Raw genomic sequence first — 15,550 nt, 5'->3', positions numbered from 1 at the left:
AGTTCCAGATTTCCACCACCCTTTGTGTGAAGTAGTGCTTCCTGACATCACCCCTGAACGGCTTGGCTCTAATTTTAAGGTGTTACCCCCTTGTTCTTGACTGAAAATGAGCCGTTATTGTATCTAATCATAATTATATATTACCAAGAGGTTGTTTACCCTGGCTGGAGAGTCTAGAACTGGGGAGGGGGGGGGGCGGGGTGGTCACAGTGTCAGGATAAGGAATCGGTCATTTAGGACTGAGATGAGGAGGAATTTCTTCACTCAGAGGGTGGTGACTCTTTGGAATTCTCTACCCCAGAGGGCTGTGGATGCTCAGTCGTTGAGTATATTCAAGACAGAGATCGATATATTTTTGGACTCTAGGGGGAATCAAGAGATATGGAGATCGGGCGGGAAAGTGGAGCTGAGGTCGATGATCAGCCACGATCTTATTGAATGGCAGAGCAGGCTCGAGGGGCCGTGTGGCCGACTCCTGCTCCTAATTCTTATGTTCTTATGGTGCCTCCCTCCCCACAGCAGGCAGTCCTTTTACAGTGTTGTGTTTCTTGGAGGGAGTGTGTGGCTTTAATTACATTTTTACTCAAGTGTTAATATGTAGGTGGTGGGGACCTGCTGAACTCTGTAAATGTGATATTAAAAAAAAACACCAATTGGTGGTAGCAAAAATGACCATCCAAAAATGAGAGAGAGAGCTGCACATCATTTCCACCCTGAGCAAAGAGCACCAAGATTACGTGATTGATTTCCCTGCTCTCGTGTGGCAGCGAGCAGTTTTCCCAACTGGAACGAGGAGCAAAATAAAATTTTAAAGAAGCACCATCTTGAAGATTACGGATTGAGGAGATTCTGATTTTTTTGTGATTTCAGCCACAATCATGCGAGTTGCAAATCGATTCAGGCTTTCAATTCTGATTGCTCCCTCATCGCCACAGACGAGGGAACCTTCGCATGTCCTGGATTGCCACCTCCTGAGCTTTTGCTACAGATTATGCGCTCGCAGTTATTGCTAGCCTCCCACAGGATAATGAAGGCTCTGCGACTGGACATAAAATGTTAAGCTGCGCCATTAGCTGCATCACCCTTGTGACAGTGGGGCTAGTCTCGTCACAGCGGTCATGGAAACAGGTACAGCAATTTTTTCATTACTAACCAACCCCACAGCCACCAGCTGATTGTCATATTACTTTTTCCCCAATTCCCTTTCAGGGAACATTAAGCTTCTACTTCAGAAGACAGCAAGAACATTTTTTTCTATTGCTTATTGTTCTACTTTCTCCCCCACACCTCCCCATTCACTAAAACAAACCAGGCAACGCTGCCCAGCTATCCTTTATCACATAGGAAGGTGCAGTGCTGAAGCTCACAGGCATATTTGAAGTCATTCCTCCCGAGTCAGTATGGCTCAGGTTGGAAACGGAGAGGAATGGGGAAATTAAAAACGGCGTTTTTCCCGCTCCGGGAATACCGAGCCAGCGTCCTCCCCGCTCCGGGAATACCGAGCCGGCGTCCTCCTGCTCCGGGAATACCGAGCCGGCGTCCTCCCGCTCCGGGAATACCGAGCCGGCGTCCTCCCGCTCCGGGAATACCGAGCCGGCGTCCTCCCGCTCCGGGAATACCGAGCCGGCGTCCTCCCGCTCCGGGAATACCGAGCCGGCGTCCTCCCGCTCCGGGAATACCGAGCCGGCGTCCTCCCGCTCCGGGAATACCGAGCCGGCGTCCTCCCGCTCCAGCAGATATTAAACTGCCATCCTCCCAGTCAGTGCTGCTACATGCCGACGTTATGGCACTGCATGTTCCATTCTTTGATCCCAGCCAATAATAATAACTTGCAGTAATAGTCGACAGTAAATATGATTAATTACAAGATAAGTCGTTTTCAATTATTCTCAAACGAGTATAAAGCTTTAATAATAATAATAAAGTAATCTGCAGGCTTTTGAAACACTAGTTTGCCGTTACCTGAACACTACGTGGTGATTAATCTCATCTTACTCTTTTTAACTTTGGTGCTATCCTGTATCAGAGATTGGGCAAGCGATCTGTCATCACTTGGATCCGTGCAGAAACGGCTATTTGCACCTCCTGCGGGTAGATTAGCAAACCATGCAAGCGCAGACTCTCAGTCCCAAAGGACTTGTCCCAACTATCACCCTGGACCCTCCACCTACATTGCACAATCAGAAAAAAAAGCAACGGTACTGCAGTCCTCCAAGGGTTAAGAGAGGAAAACACATGAACAGGAGGAGGCCATTCAGCCCCTCGAGCCTGTTTCGCCATTCAATCAGATCATGGCTGATCTGTACCTCAACCCCATCCACCCGAGAATGAAACAAGTCTGTTAACACTCCACCGAATTCAAAAACGTGTTTCATTCAAATTAGAGCAGAAAACGACTTTGAATTATCAAGAACTTGAATGTAGGCCTTCATGTAAAGAACAATCAATTGTGTCCACAGACCTCTCGCCGAGAACAACTCCAGTCAGCCCGTGGACAAGAACAAAATACAGAACATCAAGAAGATATATTTTCTCTCTCTGCGTTGTAAAAACATAATATTGCTCAGCACATTGTGAACAGAGTATTCCCAGAGGGAACCTGCCCCCTATTTGAAAAGGATTGGCGAATGTGGAAAATTTGTATCTTTTGTTATTTCTGGACCTGGGACTTGCTCTCCAGTCCTGGAAGGACTGTAAACATCAAAAGAAAGATCAATTCATCATTACATTCCCACTGGTATAGATAGGTTTATAATAACATTTAGTGGACATGGAAATAAATTCGCTTGTTCAAACATTGGTTTCAAATATCAAGCCACAGCAAAAGCTAGAATCTAGCAATTGAAAAGGTTTATAATGCAACTGATGCCAAGGGCGCCTGTTCCAGCATCGCACCACTCTCAGAAACCACCCGTGTCAAACTCATGAAGTATCTGTCCTGGTTGCACTAGTCTCTAACTGTAATCCTGTTGCTGTACTAGCTAGCTGACAAGCTGTGGCTCAGTAGGTAGCACTCTCGCCTCGGAGTCAGAAGGTTGTGGGCTCAAGTCCCACTCCAGAGACTTGAGCACAAAATCTAGGCTGACACTCCAGTGCAGTGCTGAGGGAGTGCCGCACTGTCGAAGGTGCCATTTGTTTGGATGAGACGTTAAACCGAGGCCCCGTCTGCTCTCTCAGGTGGACGTAAAAGGATCCCATGGCACTATTTCGAAGAAGAGCAGGAGAGTTCTCCCCCAGTGTCCCGTCCAACATTTATCCTTCAATCAATATCACTAAAAACAGATTATCTGGTCATTATCACATTGCTGCTTCTGGGATCTTGCTGCATTTCCTACGGTGACTACACTTCAAAGGTACTTCATTGGCTGTAAAGTGCTTTGGGACGTCATGAAATGAGCTATAGAAATGCAAAGTTCTTTCGTTCTTCTTCCGTGCTTATGTAGCAAGTTAAACTTGGAGGGATGGGACCAGAAGAACCTAATTGAGTTGAAAACAGATGTATCTAGTTCACTGTATAGCAGGAGGGGGAAAGTGGAGCACGATCATTGTGTGGGTATACAGCTAATCATTTCAACAATCAGAAAGAAATAATCCATGTACGAATATAATGGAGGATGGTAGACAGCGGTGTTCCCCAAGGGTCAGTGCTGGGGACACTACTTTTTTTGATATATATAAATGACTTGGATATTGGAATACAGAGTAGAATACATAAATTTGCCAACGACACCAAACTTTGGGGGGGGGGGGGGTGGCAAACCATGAGGATGATATCAATCGACTGCAACAGGACATAGAAAGGCTAGCAAAATGGGCAGACAAGTGGCAGATGGAATTTAATACAGAGAAGTGTGAGGTGATGCATTTTGGCAGAAGGAACAGGGAGAGGCAATATACACTTAATGGCACAGTTTTAAAGAGTGTGCAGGGACAGAGGGACCTGGGAGTTAATGTGCAGAGGTCCCTGAAGGTGGCAGGACATATTGAGAGAGTGGTTAGCAAAGCATATGGGATCTTGGGCTTCATAAATAGAGGTATTCAGTACAAAAGTAGAGAAATTATGCTGAACCTTTATAAAGCGCTGGTTAGACCACAGCTGGAGTATTGCATCCAGTTCTGGTCACTACGCTTTAGGAAGGATGTGAAGGCCCTTGAGAGGGTGCAGAGGAGATTTAGCAGAATGGTTCCGGGGATGGGGGATCTTAGCTACAAGGACAGGTTGGAGAAGCTGGATTTGTTTTCATTAGAGCAAAGGAGGTTGAGGGGTGATTTGATAGAGGTGTACAAGATTATGATGGGTTTGGATAGGCTAGACGGGGAAAGGCTGTTCCCACTAGTGGATGGTAGAAGGACTAGGGGACACAGATTTAAGGTTTTGGGCAAGAGATACAGGGGGGATGTGAGGAAAAACTTTTTTTTTTTTTTTTTACACAGCAAGTGATGAGGACCTGGAACTCGCTGCCGACAGAAGTGGTGGGAGCGGAGACACTCAATGTTTTCAAGGGGATACTGGATAGGCACTTGAGGGAAATAATCTTGCAGGGCTACGGGGATAGAGCGGGGGAATGGGACTGACTGGATTGCTCTACAGAGAGCTGGCACAGACCCGATGGGCCAAATGGCCTCCTTCTGTGCCGTTATGACTCTATGGCCTAGAAATTCAGTTGCTTGCGCCACCAGTTTGCGCCCAAAGAGGCCACTCAGAGGCTTTAGCGCCACTGACCACAACCACCACGATATTTAGCGGGGCGCTAATGGCGGCGTTAGCCTGTAGCGCTGCGCCGCCACCGATGACATCATCGGTGTGCGCAGCGCCCCGCTACCGCCCCTAACGCCATGTTAGGTTGCGCCCGCCTCTTCCGCGCCGGCCGCAAATAGCGACCGGTACACAGGGGCCAACCTGTGGCGGTAGTGGAGCGAATTAAGGTGGAGATGCGGCCGGCCGCTTTTTCGGCGGCCGCCTGCCTGCACCTCCGTCCCCAGCCTCCTACACCACCCCCCCCCCGCGGCATTGCCGGCTGTTTCCCCGAGAGCCCGGCACTTCTCCTTGGTGCCGGGCTCATTTGCCGGCACTCGCAAGCGGGGATCGCGCTGTTGCAGCCACCTCCCCCTTAACAGTGGGAGGAAGGCCTGCAGTACCGCTGCGGCACTTTGCGCGCCGATATTCAGTTTCAGCGCCCCAAGCGGGGCGCGGGAAGCCTCGTTTAGCGGCCGGCTTCCATTTGGGGCGCAGAAACTGAATATCCCGATGGCGCAAGTGGCTCCGCGCGCAGCGGTAATTCCGGCGCCCAGGCGAGCTTGGCGCCCCAAACTGAATTTTTAGCGCATAGACTCTAATATTTAGTCCACATGTGTGGTACAAATTCTATATATGGCTTGGTTCACCTCCCTAACCGCCACCTCAGATGTAACTCCACCGTATGCAATTCAGGACATTTGCAATAGAACCGCACAGGCCAAACAGTATCACAGCTACATACTTGAACAGCTTGTCTGTCTGAGCTGCTGTAGACAGAGATTTGCGGTGCCGGTGTCCTGGGAGACGTGCTGACTGTTGTGGTCGTGGTCGATGTTGTTGTACTTTGGTCATTTTCCATGGCTGGTCACTGCACGGCTTCAGGCACTCAACACATCAGGTACAAATATCAGGGACACAAGGCTTCAAGGCTGAAAGATGGCAAAACAGTGACAATTTAGGTACAGTCTTCACCACTTACACCGTCGAGGGTGATCGCGGACACCATCGAGGGTGATCGCAGGCAGCCATCTATAATCGGGCAAATGGCGATATCCGCTTGCCAGTTCCACTGAAGTCAATTACAAAGAGCGCCGCTTACAATGCATCAAACACACCGGCTATATCGGGCAATTCAGCCGGGCCACTGTAATAAATGGGGAGAGATGTCAAACGGGCGACCGATTCGCTATCGCCCATTTCACACTCTGTTACCGTCAAGATCTACCCCAATATCTTTCCTCACACCTTCTGAAATTTAGTTTGGATGTTGATCAGATCTACTCAGCGCGATTATGATCCAGACCAGGCTTTCCTCACCCATACCAACAACCCTTCATGGTTCCGTAAATGTCCTTTGCCAATTAAGTTCTCTGCAGACTGAGCCAGCAGCAGAAGAGGCCGACAGCGCAATGCATTTCAGCCGACCAGCAAAAACATTGCGAGTTTGGACTGAAGTCAGAAACAACTTAGGACTTGGAAACTATTCTCTTGGTGTTGGAATGGACCCAGACAGTGATAATTAAGTGTAGCGAGAATAATAATGATGACTTACTGCAGTTAGTAATCACACTGCAACATTGTGTGCCAGAACATATTTACAAGCTGACACACAGTACCATGGCACCACTACCAATGTGTTACTGGAGCCACTTCATTTGTATGAAGGAATAGTTGTGGTGTTTGGGAACTACCTGATTTGCAGACTTGGAAAAGAAGCTTAATAACGCATTGCTAACTTGTACGTTACACTCTAAATAAATGTCAAGAAAATTGCCAGGGAATTTTTTGAGGATGTAACTGGTAAAATAGATAAGGGAGAACCAGTGGATGTGGTGTATTTGGACTTTCAGAAGGCTTTCGATAAGATCCCGCATAAGGGATTAGCGTGTAAAGTTAAGGCACATGGGATTGGGGGCAAGGTATTGACTTGGATAGAGAACTGGTTGGCAGACAGAAAGCAAAGAGTTGGAATAAACGGGTCTTTTTCCGAGTGGCAGGCAGTGACTAGTGGGGTACCGCAGGAATCGGTCCTTGGACCCCAGCTATTCACAATATATATTAATGATCTGGACGAGGGAACTAGATGTAATATCTCCAAGTTTGCAGACGACACAAAGCTGGGTGGGCGTGTGTGCTGTGAGGAGGATGCCGAGAAACTCCAGGATGATTTGGACAGGTTGGGTGATTGGGCAGAAGCATGGCAGATGTAATATAACGTGGATAAATGCGAGGTTATCCACTTTGGTGTCAAAAACAGAAAGGCAGATTATTATCTGAATGGCAATAGATTGGGAGAAGGGGAAGTACAACGAGACCTGGGTGTCCTTGTGCACCAGTCGCTGAAGGTAAGCATGCAGGTGCAGCAGGCGGTTAAGAAGGCAAATGGTATGTTGGCCTTTGAAGCGAGAGGGTTTGAGTACAGGAACAAGGATGTCTTGCTGTAGTTGTACAGGGCCTTGGTGAGACCACATCTTGAGTATTGTGTGCAGTTTTGGTCGCCTTATCTGAGGAAGGATGCTCTTGCCATGGAGGGAGTGCAGCGAAGATTCACCAGGCTGATACCTGGGATGGCAGGAATGACGTATGAGAGAGTGGGTCGTTGGGCTTATACTCGCTGGAGTTTAGAAGAAACTTATAAAATTCTAACAGGACTAGACAGACTAGATGCAGGAAGGATGTTCCCGATGGTCAGGGAGTCCAGAACCAGGGGTAAGCCATTTAGGACAGAGATGAGGAGGAATTTCTTCACCCAGAGTGGTGAACCTGTGGAATTCTCTACCACAGAAGGCAGTAGAGGCCAATTCCACAGAAACCACAGAAACCCCACAGTGCAGATAGAGGCCATTTCGGCCCATCGAGCCTGCACCGACACATATCCCACCCGATCCCCGTAACCCCTATACCAACACATATCCCACCCTATCCCCGTAACCCCACGTATTTAATCCCCCTAACACTAAGGGTCAATTTATCATAGCCAATCAACCTAACCCACACATCTTTGGACTCATTAATATATTCAAGAAGGAGTTGGATATATTTCTTATGGCTAAGGGGATCAAGGGATATGGAGAGAAGGCAGGGACAGGGTACTGAATTTGGATGATCAGTCATGATCTCATTGAATGGCGGAGCAGGCTCGAGGGGCCGAATGGCCTACTCCTGCTCCTATCTTCTATGTTTCTAGGTCTATGTAACACTTCAGAACACTATGCAGCGACCATCTTCCACATGATGCGTTACTGATCTCAGCAAGCAAGTGAAAGGCCTGGCATTTCCCCATAGGAAGAGAGGCAGGATTGTAGAATCGTGTGAATGATGCAGCACAGAAGGAGGCCATCATGCCTGTGCCGGCTCTTCGAAAGAGCTAAACAGTCACTCCCTCCACCACCGGCGCACCGTGGCTGCAGTGTGTACCATCTACAAGATGCAGTGCAGCAACTCGCCAAGGCTTCTTCAGCAGCACCTCCCATACCCGTGACCTCTTCCACCTAGAAGGACAAGGGCAGCAGGCGCATGGGAACACCACCACCTCCATGTTCCCCTCCAAGTCACACCATCCTGACTTGGAAATATATCGCCGTTCCTTCATCGTCGCTGGGTCAAAATCCTGGAACTCACTCCCTAACAGCACTGTGGGAGCACCTTCACCACACGGACTGCAGCGGTTTAAGGCAGCGATCACCACCACCTTCTCAAGGGCAACAAGGGATGGGCAATAAATGCCGGCCTTGCCAGCGACGCCCACATCCCATGAATGAATTTTTTTTTTTTTAATGAATCCCACTCCCCTGCTCTTTCTCCATAGCCCTGCAAAATTTCCCCCTTCAAGTATTAATCTAATTTCCTTTTGAAAGTTATTAGTGAACTCCTTCCACCACCCTTTCAGGCAGTGCTTTGCAGATCATAACAACTTGTTGCGTATTTTTTTTCCCTCATCTCCCTATGGTTCTTTTGCCAATTACCTTAAATCTGTGTCCTCTGGTTACCGAACCTTCTGCCACCGGAAACAGTTTCTCCTTCTTTACACCATCAAAAACCATTCATAGAAACATAGGAGCAGGAGTCGGCCACTCGGCCCTTCGAGCCTGCTCCGCCATTCAATATGATCATGGCTGATCCTCTATCTCAATACCATATTCCCGCTCTCTCCCCATACCCCTTGATGCCTTTTGTGTCTAGAAATCTATCTATCTCCTTCTTAAATATATTCAGTGACTTGGCCTCCACAGCCTTCTGTGGTAGAGAATTCCACAGGTTCACCACCCTCTGAGTGAAGAAATTTCTCCTCATCTCAGTCCTAAATGTCCTACCCCGTATCCTGAGACTGTGACCCCTCATTTTAGGCCCACCAGCCAGGGGAAACATCCTCCCTGCATCCAGTCTGTCTAGTCTCCATGATTTTGAACACCTCCCCTTAACCTGCTCTGCTCAAAGGAGAACAACCCCAGCTTCTCCAGTTTCTCCGCATAACTGAAGTCTTTCATCCCTTGGAGCTCATGCTGCATAGGTGGGCTGAAGAGTTATGGATGAGTTGGAGTTAGTATAAGCTGTGCTAATCAAGTCTCAAGCCTGGTTGGCGTAGATCATGTCGATGGGAGGCATGGGGGTGGCAGGTGGCGGCAAATTTTAGATTCCTTTCGTTACAACAACTTGCATTTATACAACCCCTTTAACATAGTAAAACCATCCCAAGGTGCTTCGCAGCCTTGAGTACAGGAGTAAAGAGGATTCGAGTACAGGGGTAAAGAGGATTCGAGTACAGGAGTGTGGTGATTATTCTTTATGTTTAGTAAGAAGTATTGTGATTGGTTGTTTGTTTCCTGCCTTGGGATATATGCTGTAATCTCATTGGTAGTTGATGTCATGTGATTTGTGGTGGCCATCTTAAATTCAGTTCTTTCCAGCCTTTAGTTGGGACTGGGTGTTGAAGATGTGCTGCAGGATTTTTAAGTTAATAAAGCCTAGATTAGGAAGGCAAATCTATTCTTTATTTCAATTTATTAACTTTATGTCAGAATGGAGCGATATCTTCAACCAGAACGATTCAATGCTGACCCTAATTCTGCAGGAGTGGATGATAAATGGAAACACTGGTATTGTACATTTAAAAACTTTTTGGGCGTGTTGGATCAAGAGTCTCTAAATAAGCTGAATATGCTTATCAACTACATTGCTCCGGATGTGTATAAGTATATTTTGGACTGTAAAACTTACGAAGTGGCTATTTCTACATTGGAAAAGATTTTTGTTAAACCAAAGAATGAGGTATTTGCACGTCACCTTCTACCTGCCCGTAGGCAGCAGGTGGGAGAATCTTTGGATACTTATTTACAAGCACTTCGGTGCCTTAGTGTTAACTGTAATTATAAGGCCATGACGGCTGAAGAATATAAGGAAGAATCGGTACGGGATGCTTTTATTAATGGATTACTGTCTAGATCAATTCGTCAGCGGTTGTTAGAAAATAAGACTTTGGATCTTAAGAGTGCTTTTGAGCAAACTTCTACATTGGATGTGGCTCAGAGAAGTTCGGATTCTTATGCTCTTTTTAATCGGCCTGTGACTGTGGTTTCGGCAGTTCCGGATGAAAAGGAATTATGTGGACTTAATAGGAGTGGTTTACTAGATTCTGAAACAGTTTCTACTTCAGCGGCTGTTGCCTCTAGGATTCAGAAGTGTTATTTTTGTGGGAACGTCCGGCACCCTCGTCTGAAGTGTCCTGCTCGGGAGGCTGTGTGTAGTAAATGCGGCGAGAGAGGTCATTACGCACGTGTGTGTAAATCATCAGGTTCAATTACCTCCTCTGTGACTATTCAGCCTTTAGATAGGGCGTTTATTGCATCAATTTCTGCTGCATTTGCTCATGGCCTAAACAAAGCTATAGTTACGGCCCAAGTTAATGGGTTGGAAGTGAAGGCCCTTATAGATACGGGCAGTACCGAGAGTTTTATAAGTCTTCAGTTTGCAAAGGAGAAGCATTTGAAAATTTCACCTGTTTCCTATCAGGTGTGTATGGCTCAGACGACTCTCACTTCACAAGTAGCTGGTTGTTGCCTTGTGAAATTGATTCTTCTAGGTAATACGTATACTGATATATGCCTATCTGTTTTGCCTAATCTCTGTGTGGATATTTTGATTGGTCATGATGTGCTTCAGTTACACAAATCTCTTAGTCTTTCATTTGGAGGGACTAAGCCACCTTTATCTATTTGTGGATCAACCTCTTTATCCATTTCTCCATTATCACTTTTTTCCAATTTGATGACGGATTGTAAGCCAATTGCTACCAAGTCAAGAAGGTATAGCAGTCAGGATAGAGAATTTATTAATTCTGAAGTTCAACGTCTCTTATTGGAAGGAATCATTGAACCTAGTTGTTCGCCTTGGCGGGCACAGGTAGTTATCACGACTAACGAGAGACATAAGAAACGAATGGTGATAGACTATTCCCAAACTATTAATAGGTATACTCAATTAGATGCGTACCCTTTGCCTAAGATTGATGAGCTTATCAATAAAGTATCTCAGTATAAGGTTTTTAGCACTATTGACCTAAAGAGTGCTTATCATCAGATTCCTATTAAGAAGGATCAACCATATACGGCCTTTGAGGCTGGTGGAAAGTTGTATCAGTTTTGCCGAATACCATTTGGTGTTACTAATGGTGTTGCTTGTTTTCAACGGGCAATGGATGCTTTTATAAGTGATAACTCTCTCTCTGACACCTTTTCATACTTAGATGACATCACGGTGTGTGGCAAATCAAGGGTGGAGCATGATTCTAATTTAGAAAGATTCCTTCAAGCTGCGGAAAAAGTTGGTTTAACTTTCAATAAAGAGAAGTGTACCTTTTCGACCACTGAGGTAAATCTACTGGGGTACATTATCTCGGGAAACAAGATTAAACCAGACCCAGAACGTCTGCGACCATTGATTGATTTACCTTGTCCTACTAGTTCTAAGGCTTTGCAACGAGTTGTTGGACTGTTTTCTTACTATTCTAATTGGATTGCAAATTTTTCACAGAAGATCCGGCCTCTTATTCGGGTTACGACATATTCTCTATCATGGGAGGCCAGGACGTGTTTTGATAATTTTAAAAAGGATATCCTTGGAGCAGTTGTGCATTCTATTGATGAGCAGGTTCCTTTTGTGATTGAGACGGATGCTTCTGATTTTGCAATTGGGGCTACTCTGAACCAAAATGGAAGACCTGTGGCCTTTTTCTCACGTACCTTGAACAATAGTGAAAAAAGGCATTCTTCAATAAAGAGGCGTATGCAATAGTAGAAGCGCTGCGTAAATGGAGACATTATTTATCGGGGCGACATTTTACGTTGGTAACTGATCAAAAGTCTGTGTCCTTTATGTTTGATGTCAAACATTTTGGAAAGATTAAGAATGATAAAATAATGAGGTGGAGGATTGAGTTGGCATGTTACCATTTTGACATAGTTTATCGTCCGGGGAAGGATAATGTTGCTGCTGATGCGCTGTCGAGGGCTTATTGTTCTGTGATTCATGGAGATACGCTTATTAATCTTCACAATGCCTTATGCCATCCTGGAGTTACGAGGATGATACACTTCGTACGCAGTAAGAATTTGCCCTTTTCAGTTGAAGACGTCAAGCGGATGACTTCATCATGTTCTATCTGTGCTCGGTGTAAACCGAATTTCTTTAAGCCTCAACGAGCTCATCTTATAAAGGCTACTTCTCCTTTTGAACGTTTGAGCGTCGATTTTAAGGGGCTTCTTCCTTCAACTACTCAAAACCGATATATATTTACTGTTGTGGATGAGTTTTCAAGGTTCCCTTTTGCTTTTCCTTGCACAGATGTATCAGCTGCTACAGTTATCAAATGTCTGACTCAACTTTTTGTCATCTTTGGGATGCCTGCGTATATCCATTCGGATCAGGGAAGTTCTTTTATGTCTTCCCAGTTGAAGGAATACCTTCAGAGTCGGGGAATTTCTACTAGTAGAACTACCCCATATAATCCCCAGGGTAATGGACAGTGCGAACGATACAATGGGGTGATCTGGAAGGCAGTTATGTTGGCTTTGACATCCCAGAACCTTAAGAATACACAGTGGGAAATGGTACTGCCTGATGCCCTGCATTCCATTAGATCATTGCTTTCAACGGCTACTAATGTGACCCCCCATGAAAGGCTCTTTAACTATCCGCGGAGATCTACTACGGGATATTCGGTGCCTTCATGGCTTACTATGCAGGGACCTGTGCTGCTTCGACGCCATGTTAGATTGTCAAAATATGATCCTTTAGTGGAGGAGGTGGAGCTGTTGGAGGCAAATTCCCAATATGCTCATATTCGATTCCAAGATGGGAAAGAAAGTACCGTTTCAATTAAAGACTTGGCTCCTTGTGGTGGCCAGCCCTCTTCTGAGGATATTAACAATATTCATGATTCAGATAATGTGGATGCTGTTACAGATACTACGAATATTTCCAATCCGACTGCAGATAATTATACTTCTATTAGTCAGCCCTCGATGGATGTTCATGACCGTCCCAGTTTACCTCCTGATGGGATTTCTAATCCGGAAACCGTTGAAAATCGGGATATGGATAGCCTTCCTGCAGAAGATACTTCTGTGTCTCCTGGTGTGGGAGGGCAAGGAATTTCACCAAGGTTAAGAAGGTCGACACGAACAAGATATCCGGTCGCCCGATTGAAAATGGACTTTTAAATTGATAGTAATGTTTTAAAATTGTTGAAATATTATATTATATTGTTTTAGTTGAGAGATACTTAATACTTATGTGCAATGTTACTATTTGTTGTTGCTCACTTAGTATTGTGTCATGTTGAATAGTTTTATTTTGTCTGTGCATAGTTTTAGTTGTAAATAATTAATTATAAATTGTAAAGGTTATTTAGGTTGGAGTATATTTTAAAAGGAGGGGTGAATGTGGTGATTATTCTTTATGTTTAGTAAGAAGTATTGTGATTGGTTGTTTGTTTCCTGCCTTGGGATATATGCTGTAATCTCATTGGTAGTTGATGTCATGTGATTTGTGGTGGCCATCTTAAATTCAGTTCTTTCCAGCCTTTAGTTGGGACTGGGTGTTGAAAGATGTGCTACAGGATTTTTAAGTTAATAAAGCCTAATTAGAAAGGCAAATCTATTCTTTATTTCAAGGAGTAAAGAGGATTCGAGTACAGGAGTAAAGAGGATTCGAGTACAGGAGTAAAGAAGTCTTACTCCAATTATATAGGGCCTTGGTGAGACCACGCCTGGAGTTCTGTGAAAACAACATCCCTAGAAAGCACCATCCAATGGCAGGTGGACAGAGATATGCAGCTACCATTTCCTCCGGAACTGTCTGCATTGAAAATGACATCCCTCCCTGCCGCCCTCACTGGGATTAGCAGGTGTGCTACTTCACTCTGAACTAATATTAATAATGTATGCCCCATAATTTAGCAGACTTCAGATACAGCCAGACAGGCGAGCACAGGTTTGGAGTTGTGAAGAGCAAGTTTAAGACATAGAATCATAGAATGGTTACAGCACAGAAGGAGGCCATTCGGCCCATCTGCAAGACCACTTCAGCTGGTCCCACTCCCCTCGCCCTTTCCCCGGAGGCCTGCAAATTTTTTTCTTTCAAGACAAGACGCCACAAATATGTTTCTTTACACAGAGGATGAACAACAGCTGGAAAGGCTTTGCCAGAAAGGATGGCTGAGGCCAGGGGACGAGATTGGCTTAAGGAAGAGCTCGGCGCTACAATGGGAAATGGTCGTGTTGGTATTGTGGAAGGATGAGATCCAATTACCCAAAGAGCCTTCTTCGTCTGGGCCTCTGTTGTGATTCTATTCAGCATCAACTGCAGAGGAAGGGGAGTGGAGTGTGGGGGTGGAACATTGTTTCAATGGGATCGGCCCCTCACCATTTTGCCTATTTCCCAATCGTTCAAAAGACCGTCCAGTGATTTAAAAGGGGCACTCTTAGCTAGGCTCACAAAAAATGTGCTTGTTTGCTTTAAAAAAAAACAAAATGTGAAATTTTTCTTCTGGTGTTATTTTACTTTTCAGTTCATAAACTGTCCTGCGCATTGAGATTATTCTGGCCACTGGCCACACCAATTCTCAGGCTCTATTCTTGGCATTCACAGGATGATGAGGCAATTCTGGACACTGAGTCCAGTGTCCATGCTGGGCCAGGCATTGATTGATTATAACCCGTGTCATATGGACACAGAGCCCTCTCTTTGGGCTGCTCTTCACTAATCATCATTGCAGCCGAGTTGATAAATGCACTGCCTGTCGTGGAATGGAGCAATACAGTCCAGTAACGTCCCTTGTTTGATTCCCGGTCTGTGCTGGGTTAAATTAAGGGTACGGTAGCATAGTGGTTACGTCACTGGACTAGTAATCCAGAGTATCTGGGCTAATGATGTAGAGACATGAGTTCAAATCCCACCACGGCAGCTGGGGAATTTAAATTCAGTTCATTAAATAAATGTGAAATAAAAAGCTAGTCTCAGTAACTATGGTGACCATGAAACTATCGGATTGTCGGGAAAAACCCATCTGGTTCACTAATGTCCTTTAGCGGAAGGAAATCTGCCGTCCTTACCCGGTCTGGCCTACATGTGACTCCAGACCCACATCAATGCTGTTGACTCTTAACTACCCTCTGAAATGGTCCAGCAAGCCACTCAGTTGTAACGGACTGCAGAGGTTCAAGAAGGCGGCTCGCCACCTCAACTCAAGGGCAATTAGGGATGGGCAATAAATGCTGACCTTGCCAGCAACGCCCACAATCCTTGAATGAATTT

At 45.6% G+C, this 15,550-nt stretch overlaps 1 protein-coding gene across 3 annotated transcripts in view; it reads right to left on the bottom strand.

Moving 5' to 3' along the window:
• Positions 1 to 15,550, bottom strand: part of LOC147115411 (polyhomeotic-like protein 3) — a 113,447-nt gene that overhangs the window by 86,375 nt on the left and 11,522 nt on the right. For all 3 annotated transcript variants that reach the window (XM_085989660.1, XM_085989662.1, XM_085989661.1), the window contains one exon: positions 5,481 to 5,667. In XM_085989660.1, the coding sequence (XP_085845786.1) occupies positions 5,481 to 5,597 (117 nt within the window). In that variant the 5' untranslated portion in view covers positions 5,598 to 5,667. The remainder of the gene's footprint in view (positions 1 to 5,480; positions 5,668 to 15,550) is intronic.

Source organism: Somniosus microcephalus, chromosome 6, assembly GCF_052327205.1.
Source record: "Somniosus microcephalus isolate GS21.2 chromosome 6, FLI_Smic_1.0, whole genome shotgun sequence".
Lineage (NCBI taxonomy): Eukaryota > Metazoa > Chordata > Chondrichthyes > Squaliformes > Somniosidae > Somniosus > Somniosus microcephalus.
The sequence above is the reverse complement of the archived record's forward strand: the minus strand, read 5'-3'. Positions and strand labels throughout refer to the sequence as shown.